The sequence below is a fragment of the Natator depressus genome, chromosome 1, assembly GCF_965152275.1.
Source record: "Natator depressus isolate rNatDep1 chromosome 1, rNatDep2.hap1, whole genome shotgun sequence".
In the NCBI taxonomy this organism is placed as follows: domain Eukaryota; kingdom Metazoa; phylum Chordata; order Testudines; family Cheloniidae; genus Natator; species Natator depressus.
The window spans coordinates 282,224,947-282,239,333 of record NC_134234.1 but is presented as its reverse complement, the minus strand read 5'-3'; the positions used below and the strand labels follow the sequence as shown (position 1 = coordinate 282,239,333).

At 44.2% G+C, this 14,387-nt stretch overlaps 1 protein-coding gene across 2 annotated transcripts in view; it reads right to left on the bottom strand.

Annotated features, from left to right (window-relative positions):
• Positions 1–14,387, bottom strand: part of PTPRR (protein tyrosine phosphatase receptor type R) — a 191,199-nt gene that overhangs the window by 168,755 nt on the left and 8,057 nt on the right. For both annotated transcript variants that reach the window (XM_074942047.1, XM_074942046.1), the window contains exon 2: positions 4,091–4,395. In XM_074942047.1, coding sequence (XP_074798148.1) covers positions 4,091–4,395 — 305 coding nt within the window. The remainder of the gene's footprint in view (positions 1–4,090; positions 4,396–14,387) is intronic.

Below are 14,387 nucleotides of genomic sequence, written 5' to 3'. Positions count from 1 at the left end.
TTACAGTACGATTAAGCTCATTTGGATGTTGAATCTCTCAGCACTTCTACAGAAAGAGATATACTGTTCTGACTACCTCATGCTAAAAGACAACATTAAAATAACAGTTTCAGACACTCCCACAGAAAGCTTAGTGAAAGCTGTTGCGGCAAAGGCTGCTCAAATCACACTGTTGTGCCTAGAGCACAAATGGTTCTCGGTCAGAACAGAAGCTCTCAGAACAGTGGTAGATTCTTCATAGCGCAAATGCAGCAGCAAGGCTCTGGACTAAGGTCACAATGTACATTTAATAGGACACTTATATAAGAACTGCCAACTGAAAACCTGTGTTATTCAGGTTTTTAAGTGACTAGGAGGCCATCCATTTGAAAGCATAGGTTCTCTCCGATCATTCATGTGTGGGCTCTCCATCCTGATGTGAGACTTGTGCGTCTCCCAGAATTCATACAAGTTCCCTGTAAGGTTCTATCACCTTTTAAGATGCATGGTGCTATACATACCAGGCATTCAGGGCTTAATTTGCTTACACCTGCATGGGCAGCTGTATCCATGTGGGGGATTCACCTTCAGAGGACAACAAGCAGTGCTGCCAGGTGTCTGCTGGTTTCGGGGGTGGGGAAGGGGAAAGAAGCCTTAATTCACAGCTAGACTTTATGGGAAACCTGCTGGCTAAGGACACACTGAAACAATGTATCCATCAGCTGGCCTGGCTCCTCCTCCTGCCTGACCAGCACCACTCCCTATTGGAACTGCACTAACAGTTGACATTCCTCCAGTGAAGTGAAGTTGTCAGCACTTTGAGCTACTCTAGCCCACTTCTGTGTGCAAACTGGCATAACCCCAGGCTGACTCTTGTCCACTGCATATGTTACATACCTAGCACCAAACTGGAGTTACATAGGATGCAAATCAGCACAGAATCTGGCCCTTAGATGCTAATTTTCTGGAAATATATTAATAGCAATTGATAGTTTAGAATCGAAAACTCTTCAGAAATCCAAATTAGCTCCTTCTGGTTCTCTTTTTCATCTTCTGTGACTCCAGCAGCTACCTTCATTCCATTTACCTCAACCAAATATGAGCAAATACTTAGTACATTCATCAGCAAAACAACCCAGATGCACCTGGAATTTCTAGCAGGAGTCCAAGAGCCAAGACCTAGCCAGGAATCTTCATTTTGAAACATTCTCTGTGCTAAGACGCCAACATACTGTACAACAGGGTGACTTATAAAAATGCTTGTGTTTTTTAATCTAGCATCTTTCGTAAAAGAGTACAATATTGCAAAACAATTTACCGAATTAGTCATATACTGGTTGTTACCATTAGTCATACGGTTATAGCCAAAACTTATTAATTCACAGTAATGACCAGGAGACCCACTGTGAATTGCTGAATTTTGTAAATTAGAAAATAAAGAGAAAATCTAGTCGCTTCCTCCTTGGTCAGACAGGGGGATCAGTTCCGCAGAAAAGGACCTGGGGGTTACAGTGGACGAGAAGCCGGATATGAGTCAGCAGTGTGCCCTTGTTGCCAAGAAGGACAATGGCATATTGGGGTGTATTAGTAGGAGCATTGCCAGCAGATTGAGGGAAGTTATTATTCCCCTCTATTTAGCACTGGTGAGGCCACACCTGGAGTATTGCATCCAGTTTTGGTCCCCGCATTACAGAAGGGATGTGGACAAATTGGGGAGAGTCCAGTGGAGGCCAAAGAAAATTATTAGGGGGCTGGGACACTTGACTTACTAGGAGAGGCTGAGGGAACTGGGGTTATTTAGTCTGCAGAAGAGAAGAGTGAGGGGTATTTGACAGCAGCCTTCAATTACCTGAAGGAGGGTTCCAAGGAGGATGGAGCTAGGCTGTTCTCAGTGGTGGCAGATGACAAAACAAGAAGCAATGGTCTCAAGTTGCAGTGTGGGAGGTCTAGGTTGGATATTAGGAAACACTATTTCACTAGGAGGGTGGTGAAGCACTGGAATGGGTTACCTAGGGAGGTGGTGGAATCTCCATCCTTCGAGGTTTTTAAGGCCCGGCTTGACAAAGCCTTGGCTGGGATGATTTAGCTGGTGTTGGTCCTGCTTTGAGCAGGGGATTGGACTAGATGACCTCCTCAGGTCTCTTCCAACCCTAATCTTCTATGATTCTGTGACCTAGGTCTCATTCGAATCTACTGTACGGGGTGAGGGGCGCAGAACGGTGGTAGCTCATAGAATCATAGAATCATAGAATCATAGAATATCAGGGTTGGAAGGGACCCCAGAAGGTCATCTAGTCCAACCCCCTGCTCGAAGCAGGACCAATTCCCAGTTAAATCATCCCAGCCAGGGCTTTGTCAAGCCTGACCTTAAAAACCTCTAAGGAAGGAGATTCTACCACCTCCCTAGGTAACGCATTCCAGTGTTTCACCACCCTCTTAGTGAAAAAGTTTTTCCTAATATCCAATCTAAACCTCCCCCATTGCAACTTGAGACCATTACTCCTCGTTCTGTCATCTGCTACCATTGAGAACAGTCTAGAGCCATCCTCTTTGGAACCCCCTTTCAGGTAGTTGAAAGCAGCTATCAAATCCCCCCTCATTCTTCTCTTCTGCAGACTAAACAATCCCAGCTCCCTCAGCCTCTCCTCATAAGTCATGTGCTCTAGACCCCTAATCATTTTTGTTGCCCTTCGCTGGACTCTCTCCAATTTATCCACATCCTTCTTGTAGTGTGGGGCCCAAAACTGGACACAGTACTCCAGATGAGGTCCAGATGCTCCTGCAGAATGTGTGCAGCCCCTGTGTGTGCCATGTAGGACAGCTCCACAAAGAGTATTTCCACACCTAAAATGGAGCAGGAGGGGAGGAGTGGGGTCAACCTGATGGATCGTGACTATATGGCTCCACTGGCTGTATGGCAGGGAGCAGCAGCTTAGGGGCTATTCCAGCCTGTGACAGTCACTGAGCTGTTTCATTGGCACTTTGCTATCTTCTCCCCAGCCTAGCTCCTGTAGAAATCCCCAGCAGATGGCTCGGTAATCCAGAGGAAAAGAGTGCTAACTTGCCACTGAGAAAAGTTTTCCACAGCTCCTATCACCATGCCAGGGGAAGGAGTTTCTTTTTAGCTCACCTAGTAAAGCTGCTGCCTGTCAAGGGTTACATGCTTGGGTCTCCAATTAAGCAGTGCATGCTGCTTCATCTACTGGACTGAGGACTACACCAGTTAAATGCTCTGCTCAGGAGTTCCTGACTGCCACATGGGATACATGAGTGTTCTAAAATAGCTGCTTTGCCATAATTATGGAATTATGCAACACATCATAGAAGTGATGGAAAAGACCTTTTAGATCATCCATCCGTCTTCCTGACTAGGAAGGATTATTCCCTAAAGTACATCTTTAGTGCTTTTTTCACATTAATTTTAAAAGCCATCCAGCAAAGGGGGTTCTACCACTTTGCTTGGAGTGCAAATTCAAAGAGAGCAGTACAGAGAAAGGTATTCAAGACACCTGAAGCAAAGACAAGTTCCTTAACTACCTAGGGCCAAATTCTGCCTGTCTGGTTATCTGCCTATCACACACATCATGGCAGGCCTTACTGAATGGGCGTGTCATGGGGTGCTTTCTCAGCTCCCTGGTATGTTGTGTTGCCTAGCCTGTTTGTATCTCCTCACAGTCATTAACATACCAAGGATGTTCTCCTTTCCCCAGGTGTATTTTTGGTTCCTCCACTCTTTTACCCATAGAATGTAACACAGGCATCTCAGAGTGGGAGCATTCCCCCACAGCCTCCCTCTTCAACACAGCTCACCCTCTGAGCGCCTCCTAGCTTCCTGTTGTGACTACTTATATCTTCCCAATTACATCGTTAGCCCAGTAATTACCACTCTGGTGCTCATAATGCCCCAACACAAAGTGCTTAATTGATGCTGCAGCAAGGTCATTGATGACGGTGTTGCTGCTACCACTCTGTCACAGGGAGTTTTATTTGAAGGAGGAGGACAAAGTGAGGGCTGCAAGTGGCATAGCTCATGCAGTAGAAATATGAACTTTGGATACCTCAGATAAAAAAGCACATGAAGCAATATCAAGACCTAGAGAAAGGTACTTACCACAACAATCACATTGCTTGCTGGAATCGGGAGATTTTCCACTTCCGGCTCTTGACCAGTCATAGCTAGTAGATTGAGGGATGGGTCATAAGCAGGTCTAGGGAAAGTTGACTTAACAATTATTGCAGGGTGCAGCTTGCTTATTTGTGCATAGGAAGAGGAATGGAAATTGTGTTTATAAATCTTCTGGCTGTTTGTATCCAAACTTTTCTCGACACTTTGGACATGGCGATAAATAAATACAGGTTTCCCACTCTTTTGCTGATGAATTGCCAAGAAGTGATCATTGTCTCCTGAAAAGCACCCTGTTGAAAGAGGAGAGAACATCAGTGACTTAAATGAAAATACAGTCTCATTCGGCCATTCAGATTTACAGAGCCATCTGCTGAACTGAGTTGCATAGATCCTAGGAGGAATTATTTAGGGAATATGGAATGATGCTTTTAAAGCCTGCTGCGCACATTTCAGCAATTGTAGGTGATAAACACTATTGCATTGACATAGATTCCATTCCTGATATGGTGATCATGACAAATTTTCTTTTGCATGCTGGCAAATGGTCATGCTTACATTTTGAAGACTACACAGAGGACGCAAACACAGGAGTAAATTCTATCTATCGTAGGTACTTATATGGCCCCCATTACCACACTATTTGAGCACACTAAAGTCTTTAATTTATTTACTCTCACAATTCACCAAGGAGGTGGAGAAGTATATTATCCCATTTTCCAGATAAGGATAGCAGAGACTAAGTGACTTGCCCAAGGTCACACAGGAAGTTTGTGGCAGACCAGAGAACTGAACCCTGATATCCCAAATCCCAAGCTAATGCCTTAACCACTGGATCATCCTTCCTCTGCTGGAAGAAGGTAGGTTGCACAGGTGTAACCAATTACTACAATAGGATGTGTACCTAGTACAATGGAGAACTGATCCCTGATTGGGGCCTCTACACATAAGAAATTATGATGTGTTGTATTTCTATCAGCCTATCTTCCTTACATATATAATTCTAATCTCCTCTTCACACAATATATTTGTTGTGGCTGCATTGAAGACAAACTCCCACTGTCCCCTCCCCACTTTGAAAATGATCACACAGTTTGTTCCTTGTATGTCACCTATATGTAAAGATAATGCTTTTGTACTTAATCAGAACAGCTCAGTCATCTTGTCTCATGGTAACTTATTTCTTGTGTGTAATAAACACAGATGCTGGTGGACAATTTAAAAACAACAAACTGGGATTCTCAAAGCAACATATAATAATGGTAAGGATATAGAAAAAGAGAGATATTCTTCAGACCAATGAATGATATATGAAATGTCAAAGCTGGCAGGTCCTTTGTTTTGAATCGTGTGATATCATACCATCACTGCTCTTCCAGCCTGTATCATGTTTGTGAGAAGATGGAGGTCACTAAAGATCCCATGGCACTTTTCAGAAGAGTTAAGATGTCAATCCCAGTGCCCTTCAGAGATTCCAGTTTAGGTAATTACATTCTGTTGATCTAATTTCCTCATGAAATTTCAATGAACCAGACTGCAAATCAAGAACAGTATCCTATCTGTCGTCTACTGTTACTGCTACCCAGAGATGGGTGAATTTCAATGGTGGGTTAAGCGATTCATGTATATGCAGAAATATTATATGTACTCCAGGGGTATTCTGCACAAAAAATTAAAAATTCGGCACACAATATTTTTAAATTCTGCAAAATTCTGCAAATTTTGTCAAAATAACACTACATAATCACGACAGTTTCAATTATTTTGATAATTTATTTCAAAATACCTGTCAGCAAGTATGTCTGTAACAATACAGACATACACAAGAATTCTCTCAGGAGTAGAGAGTTAAAGAAACCCCTATGACAACCCAGTTCCTGTTTCTGTGTCCCCCTCCCCCTGACAGCACAGCCAGGGGGCCAGACACTCACACCACCTACTCCCCACAGCCCAGCCACACCCTCACCAGCTCAGACACTCACACCCCCTATCCCTACCCTCCAGAGCCCAGCTTCAGGCCCCCCCAACCCAGACACTCCCAGAGCCCAGGGATCCAGAGGGAGAAACAGCCTGATGTTGGGTCGCAGGCTTGCACGGAGTTCCCTGCATGCCCCCGCCTCCTTACTTCAGGGTGTGTGGGAAACAGAAGCTGCTGGGAACCATCCAGTTCCCTCCCTGTCCTGCTCCTCCTGGCCTTGTCTTCTATTTGTGAGCTGAGCTCTGCGGGGGTCCAGTGGCCCGTAGTGGTGGCTAACATCTCTGCAGCTCATTTCTCTGGGGGAAAAAAGGAAATTCTGTGTGCCCAACATTAATTTCTGCAAAATTCTGCATTGTGCAGTGGTGCAGAATTCCCCCAGGAGTATATATGGACTGAAACCAATGGGAAATTTTCCTGAATTAGGAATACAGACTTGTAAAGCACTTTAGGATCCTGAGGTACAAAACATGCTACATAAAATGTAAATTATTCTTTTGAATAGATAAACACACAAGAAATCATTCCCCAACCCACCACAGAACCTAGCACCTTGCATGCTTGGCTTTCTTCTTGACAGCCTGTCATCCAGTAGAGAAGCTGGGATTGTATGGTGCAGTAGCCCTTGTTTTTGTGGGCAGATGGATTTGGAGCACAGGAAGAAAAGTCAGATACAGGGTGTACCTTTAAAACAGATGAATGTTGGGTTGTTAAACTTCCAGGAGTCCCATTTAGCTATTTTGGGTTTGATTCTACTGGTGGCACCCAGTAGCTACCCTTACCAGCAAAAAGCCACCCATACCTCCTGCTCAGCCAAGAGAGCTGGTGTAGTCCAGAAAGCATAGGGGCTGGCCAGCAAAATGAGAAAAGTTTAGCCTTTCTCACAAGCAAACCGGAAATGTTCAGTTGTGTCGATCAGTCACTGACCTGTGTTGGTGGCATTGGGGAAATACATCACTACGGTATGTGTTCCAGGAGGCAATGCCTCAGCTCTCTGGCACAGAGTCAGTGTAGGCACACTGATACGCTTGTTAGGAGCCTGCAGCATGCACTCTCCTCTGCTATTCAGTGCAGGGTGCAAGACCATGGTCCTACACCTCACCTCCCCATTTGTAGTGTCTAGCATCCTGGGCACACCAGCAGGGAGCTACACAGATGCGGGGGAGGGAATGGAAATGCCTTACAACTGTCACACCCTTACACACCTGCACATGGACCAGCCACAATCTGGCTTAATGTAAACAGCATTATTGAGTAATGACTTACTCCGCATATAAGTTTGCATTTCATGGCTTGAAAGGGGCACAGGGAAATCATGCAAGTCAGTTCTGCATGTAATTCACATGAAACTTGTGGTTTCCCACCACAACACTGAATTTTCCCCTCTGGTAAATAGAGGGAAAGGTAGGGGAACAGGATTATGTGAAAACGTACAACAGAAAGCTCCTGTCGCCTTTGAATTCTTTTTTAAAAAGCCAATTTAAAGCAAGAGTGACCAAAGTCACTGCCATCTCATGGCTCTTATGTGTGTACAAGCTCAGTCTATGTCCACAGCATGGGTCTTGAACCCCAGGCCAGAAGGTGCTTAGGATACAGTATGTGATAATCCACTACTCAGTCCCAGTTCACAGTTGCCAGAACTCAAACTCAACTGTGGCAGAAGACTCCTGTCCTGTGATCTGACAGGCCAAACTCCAGGAGTCTGGATTGATTCTCTGCCTCTATTTAAACCAAGCAGAGGAACAGGAAGTTGCCTGGGCAACTGGATTTCCCCTGGCTTAGAACTGTATCCCCTGCACTTGCTCCCTGACTCTGACCTCTTGCTCCAGCATGGAACCTGACTCTCAGTCTGCCCTTTGGCTTTTTCCAGGTTCTGGTATCCTGACCCAGCCTGACCTCTGGCCCCTGACTCCTGCTCTGACCATTAAGTCAGACCACCCAAATCCTAATCATGAGAGTCTAATCCTGAATAGACAGGTTCACACATCACAGGAATCAGAGCTGGCACATGGATCTATCCATATAACATATACATACACATATTGACACACAATAACTACATATGTAGTAGAGATACCATATGATAAATTGTAAAACCATGTAATAAATGAATGGGCCATGCACTTTTGACTGTCAGCTGCCCCCTGTTTACTAATCCGTCTCCGCAGGATGTATTTTACCATTCCAAATCCCTAAGCAGCTTCAAACAGCAGCCATTTTATTTAAAACAACCTGTCAGGAAAATGTTTCATCCTACTCTCCCCAAAAGTCTAAGCTTGCCCAGCTTTCAAGAAAGGCAAGATTCAGTTCAGAATCAGTAACAGCTTTAAGACTTAAAATGTCAAACTTTGAAGTCTGTTATCTTATATCCCCCAGGCCTGGAAACCAGAGCTTTTTACCACTGGAAAAGGGAGATTCCCAATGGGACCTCACACTCACTTCTAGCCCTGAAAGGACCCAAGATAATGGATTCTGGAAGTTTTGACATCTGTGAGTCTAGAAAAGCGATTCCCAGTCATTTTCAGAAGTATTTTAAAATTAGCTTTAATTGTTTCTCTTTCTGAGCCAAGAGAAGTTAGAATCATGGTAAAGTAGTTCTCTCAAACATTCCTAAGTTTCAGAGTAGCAGCCGTGTTAGTCTGTATTCGCAAAAAGAAAAGGAGTACTTGTGGCACCTTAGAGACTAACCAATTTATTTGAGCATAAGCTTTTGTGAGCTACAGCTCACTTCATCGGATGCATAAAGTGGAAAATAGTGAGGATGTTTTTATACACACAGACCATGAAAAAAAGTGAGGATGTTTTTATACACACAGACCATGAAAAAATGGGTGTTTATCACTACAAAAGGTTCTCTCTCCCCCCACCCCACTCTCCTGCTGGTACTAGCTTATCTAAAGCGATCACTCTCCTTACAATGTGTATGATAATCAAGGTGGGCCATATCCAGCACAAATCCAGGGTTTAACAAGAAAGTCTGAGGAACAGTGGCAGGGGGTGGGGGGGAGGAATAAACAAGGGGAAATAGGTTACTTTTTATAATGACTCAACCACTCCCAGTCTCTACTCAAGCCTATGTTAATTGCATCCAATTTGCAAATTAATTCCAATTCAGCAGTCTCTTGTTGGAGTCTGTTTCTGAAGTTTTTCTGTTGTAATATCGCAACTTTCATGTCTGTAATCGTGTGACCAGAGAGATTGAAGTGTTCTCTGACTGCTGTATGAATGTTATAATTCTTGACATCTGATTTGTGTCCATTTATTCTTTTATGTAGAGACTGTCCAGTCTGACCAATGTACCTGGCAAAGAGGCATTGCTGGCACATATCACATTGGTAGATGTGCAGGTGAACGAGCCTCTGAAAGTGTGACTGATGTTATTAGGCCCTGTGATGGTGTCCCCTGAATAGATATGTGGGCACAGTTGGCAACGGGCTTTGTTGCAAGGACAGGTTCCTGGGTTAGTGGTTCTGTTGTGTGGTATGTAGTTGCTGGTGAGTATTTGCTTCAGGTTGGGGGGCTGTCTGTAGGCAAGGACTGGCCTGTCTTCCAAGATTTGTGAGAGTGATGGGTCGTTCTTCAAGATAGGTTGTAGATCCTTGATAATGCGTTGGAGGGGTTTTAGTTGGGGGCTGAAGGTGATGGCTAGTGGCGTTCTGTTATTTTCTTTGTTAGGCCTGTCCTGTAGTAGGTGACTTCTGGGTACTCTTCTGGCTCTGTCAATCTGTTTCTTCGCTTCAGCAGGTGAGTATTGTAGTTGTAAGAATGCTTGATAGAGATCTTGTAGGTGTTTGTCTCTGTCTGAGGGGTTGGAGCAAACGCGGTTGTATCGTAGAGCTTGGCTGTAGACAATGGATCGTGTGGTGTGGTCAGGGTGAAAGCTGGAGGCATGTAGGTCAGTAGATTTCCGTTATAGGGTGGTGTTTATGTGCCCATCACTTATTAGCACTGTAGTGTCCAGGAAGTGGATCTCTTGTGTGGACTGGTCCAGGCTGAGGTTGATGGTGGGATGGAAATTGTTGAAATCATGGTGGAATTCCTCAAGGGCTTCTTTTCCATGGGTCAAGATGATGAAGATGTCATCAATATAGTGCAAGTAGAATAGGGGCATTAGGGGACGAGAGCTTTATTTCAGAGTCTGCCACTTTCTGACTAACAAGCCAGAAGTTGGAGAAATGAGGACAGGAAGAAATTAATTTCACAAGGAAAAAAAAAACAGCGGAACTTGACTCTTGATTTATATATATTCTATATATTCAAAGGACATTTAAAGCATTTTTCCAGGTAAATTACATGTGTTGCAATTTAACTTTAATTTCTTACTTTTATTCCCAGTAATGTGTGTGATTTTCAGAAAACAGATTAACTGAATCTTGTTACTTAAGAAATGGTGTGTCTCTGATCTTCACATTTCTTCCTAGTCTCTAACTCAGTACTCTCAAATCTGAGCGCTTCCCCACTGAGTGCATCTGCCCTCCCATTCTGCAGCACTGGACTGGAGCCCTATCCACTATCACTAGATTCCAGCATCTCACACTGGAAATGTCCTCCCACTTATCTACTGGCTTTAACTCAACCACTTTATCAAGGGGCAGTGTTGGATTCTGCATGGAGTCTAATGCCAAAATCAGAATGCTGAGTGAAAGGATGGATAGTGTGGGCAGTGTCCTAAGTCATGAGATTTTCTAACTGATTTTCTGTTCAGTGAGACTAAATCAGGCCCTACACTAGCTTACTCCTGGGTGAATTCTGCACCAAAAAAATTGAAAATTTTGCACACAATATTTTAAAATTCTGCAAAATTCTGCACATTTTATTTGTCAAAATAACACTATATAATCATGCCAGTTTCAATTATTTTGGTAATTTATTTCAAAATACCTGTCAACAAGTATCTTTTGTAACAATACAGACACACACAAAAATTCCCTCAGGAGTAGAGAATTAAAGAAACCCCTATGACAACCCAGTTCCTGCTTCTCTGCCCCCTCAGAGCCCAGCCGGGAGACCAGACACTCACACCCTCTCCCTCGCAGAACCACAGTCGTGGAGCGTCCCCCACCCACCCAGCCGACACACTCACACTCTCTACCCCCCAGAGCCCAGCTGTGGGCCCCGTCCGGGCCCAGACACTCAGACACCTTCTAGAGCCCAGGGATCCAGAGGGAGAAACAACCTGATGCTGGGGCCCAGACTTGCATGGAGTTTCCTGCATGTCCCTGCCTCCTTCCTTCAGGGAGGAAGCTGGGAACTGCAGCTGCTGGTTCCCTCCCTCTCCAGTATGCTCCCTCTCCCTCCAGCCTTGTCTTCTATTTATGAGCTTGGCTCTGCCAGGTCCAGCAGGCCCTAGTGGTGGCCAATATCTCTGCAGCCCATTTCTGTGGGGGGAAAAGGGAATTCTGCATGCCCAACACTAATTTCTGCAAAATTCTGCATTGCACAGTTGGCACAGAATTCCCCCAGGCGTAACTGGCTTGAGAGAGAGAGAGGAGAAAAAGATGGAGCTGGTCAAAAATTTTCCATTGAAACTGTTATGACAGAAAACTGGGTTTTTAACTAAATTAAATGTTTCATGAAAGCGTCTGTTCTCTGCAGAAAATTTCAATTTTTTCATCAGAAACCAAGTGCTCCAAAGCAGAAATATTTAGATTTGGATATCCGCTGTGGTGTCTCAGGGGACTTATAGTTCATCAAACTCTCCGCTAGGGGCCAGGCTTCTCAGTGGGATTACTTCTCCCATCATGCACAATGGTCAGGGACTCCCAGGTTGGAACTACATCGCAACACCATATGGGGAGACTGTAGTGCATCGTGAGAGATGCAGTCCAGCCAGGGATCCCAGCCTACAAAGGAAAATGAGCCTCCCAAATGACGACTCCCATGGTGCACCATAGTAGTATTTGTGAATCAAAAAGTTCAGTTTTCAGAGATAATATTTTGGGTCTGGGATTTTTTGATGAAACATCAAAATTATTCACAGGGATGAAAAAGCCCATTTTCTGAAGGGCTTGAATAAAGGCCCTGATTTTTCACTACATCTGAGCTACATCCACAGGGAGCCAATTGCAGCTCCCTGACCTTTGGCTAACCAGCTGTGACAGAAGCTAGAACAGTGGACTGGAGTATCTGGCCCAAGTCAATTTTTCCCCATTGCCTTCTCTCCAAAGATGAAATCATCCCATTTTCTTTAGGAATCATGGCCAATTTCTACCCCAGACTAGTGATTTCTGAAGTTGTCATTTCAGGGCCCATTATTGGTCTTATTTATGGAGTAAGGTACTACTCAGCTTCAATACAAATGGCAGAATGTGGCCCTTAACTGCCACTGACGTCAATGTCCCACAGAAAGTACACATTTTGTTAATATCATTGGTGGCTTATTGGGTCTCATTATAACTACTGGAGGAGCAGAAAACACAGTTGTAGAGACAAGGTATTCTTGCAGGAAACAGCAATGTAGAGAAAGAAAAAGGCAAAAAATAATTAGCGCTGGTCAGCTTAGAAAACAGATGACTAACGGGGAAATGATAGAGGTCTATCAAACCATGAATGGTGTGTAAAAAGTTAACAGAGAAGTGTTATTTACCCTTTCTCACAATACAAAAACCAGGGGCCATCCAATGAAATTAATAGGCAGCTGGTTTTATACAAACAAGATAAAGTACTTTTTCACACAATGAACAACTAACCTGTGGATTCATTGCCGTGGATGGTTGTGAAGGCCAAAAGTATAAATGTGTTCAAAAAAGAACTGGATAAGTTCATGCAGGATAGGTCCATCAATGGCTATTGGCCAAAATTGTCAGGGATGCAACCACATGCTTGGGGTGACCTTAAACCTCTGACTTCCAGAAATATAAGGAGTGGAAATCAGGGATGGATCACTCAATTAAAAACCCTGTTCTGTACATTCCCCTTGAAGCTCTGGTACGGGTCACTGTCAGAGACAGGATACTGGGCAAGATGCACCATGATCTGACCTAGTATGGCAGCTCTTATATTCTTATGTTCATTGGTCACTTCTCTATTGCTTCTGCTCAGAATGCTGAAAAAGTAATTTCTGCAGATTCAGGTGTGCTAAGCCAGGACAAGGTTTTTCTCCTGTCCTAACGCTCCATAAGCAAAGGTATATTTTTCAGAAGCAGTCTGTATCTTCTAGCATGAGAATCCTTCCTGGAAGAGTATGACCAAGACCAAACAAACTGTTCCCCCTTCCTTTCAGGGCCCCCCTCCTGCTCTGCCAATCAGATTCCCTAACAATGCTTCTTTCTACTTCTTTGATTATTGTTAGTGTAAGCCTACAGTGACATCAAATATTGACTATTCAGCACCCTTTTCTTCCCATTGAGCAGTTCTTACTCGTACCAAATTGCAGTATTGAGCCCATACTTCTTGTGATGTAGTCAGAAGTTACGTACAGTGAAATTCCATGAAAAATTTGTTTGGGAAATATGAAAATTGCCTTATTACTTAGATCATGAGCTCTTTGGGGCACAAATAATCTTTTTTGTTCTATGTTTGTATGGCGCCTAGCACAATGGGGTTCTTGTCCATGACTAAGGCTCCTAGGTGCTATGGCATTACAAATATTATTATTAATAATTACAAAAAAATAGAGAAATTAAAAATGATCTCTTAAAGTGATCTCTCTCTGCTTTTAGCAATACGTAAGGGAAGAAAGTATGACAGATTTGATCATGCTACTTAGGTGCAGTCCAAAGTAAAGGGGAGCGTGGAGCTGCACTGCCCCTTGAGGAGCACTGCAAAGCAGCCAGGAGGTAGAGTGCCAAGCTGAACTCCTCCAGCACACATGGAGAGCATGCCTGCTATTACAACCTTTTAGTACATATAGGCCTATTCTTCCCACTCCACTGGTCCCACCTTCACCCTTCATGGGCAGATTATTCCTTAACTGCCTACTGCAAGGCTTCTTGCACCTTTCTCTGAAGCAGCGGGTACTCATCACAGTCAGTACCAGGTTACTGCAGTGTTTCTCAGCCCAGGAGAGCACTGGAGGAAGATTTTAGATGCGTTGCGAGGTGCTAGACAAAATACACTTCTTCTAATCCAATGCGCAGTTGGGGTTCCAGGGAGCAAGCCCACCCTGTACTCATCCCACACAGGTGGCTCCTTTCCTGCACAGCTGGGCCTGGGCCACAACATTCAGGATGTTGTGACCTGATGCATGGGTTGCAATGCCACTTGCTCAAATTTTGACTGATGGTCCCTTCGTCATGATGGAGCGGTGGCCTGGCCAAACCTGACTGGCACTGCAATCAGATATGCCAAGTCACAATGTCCAGAGCTAGG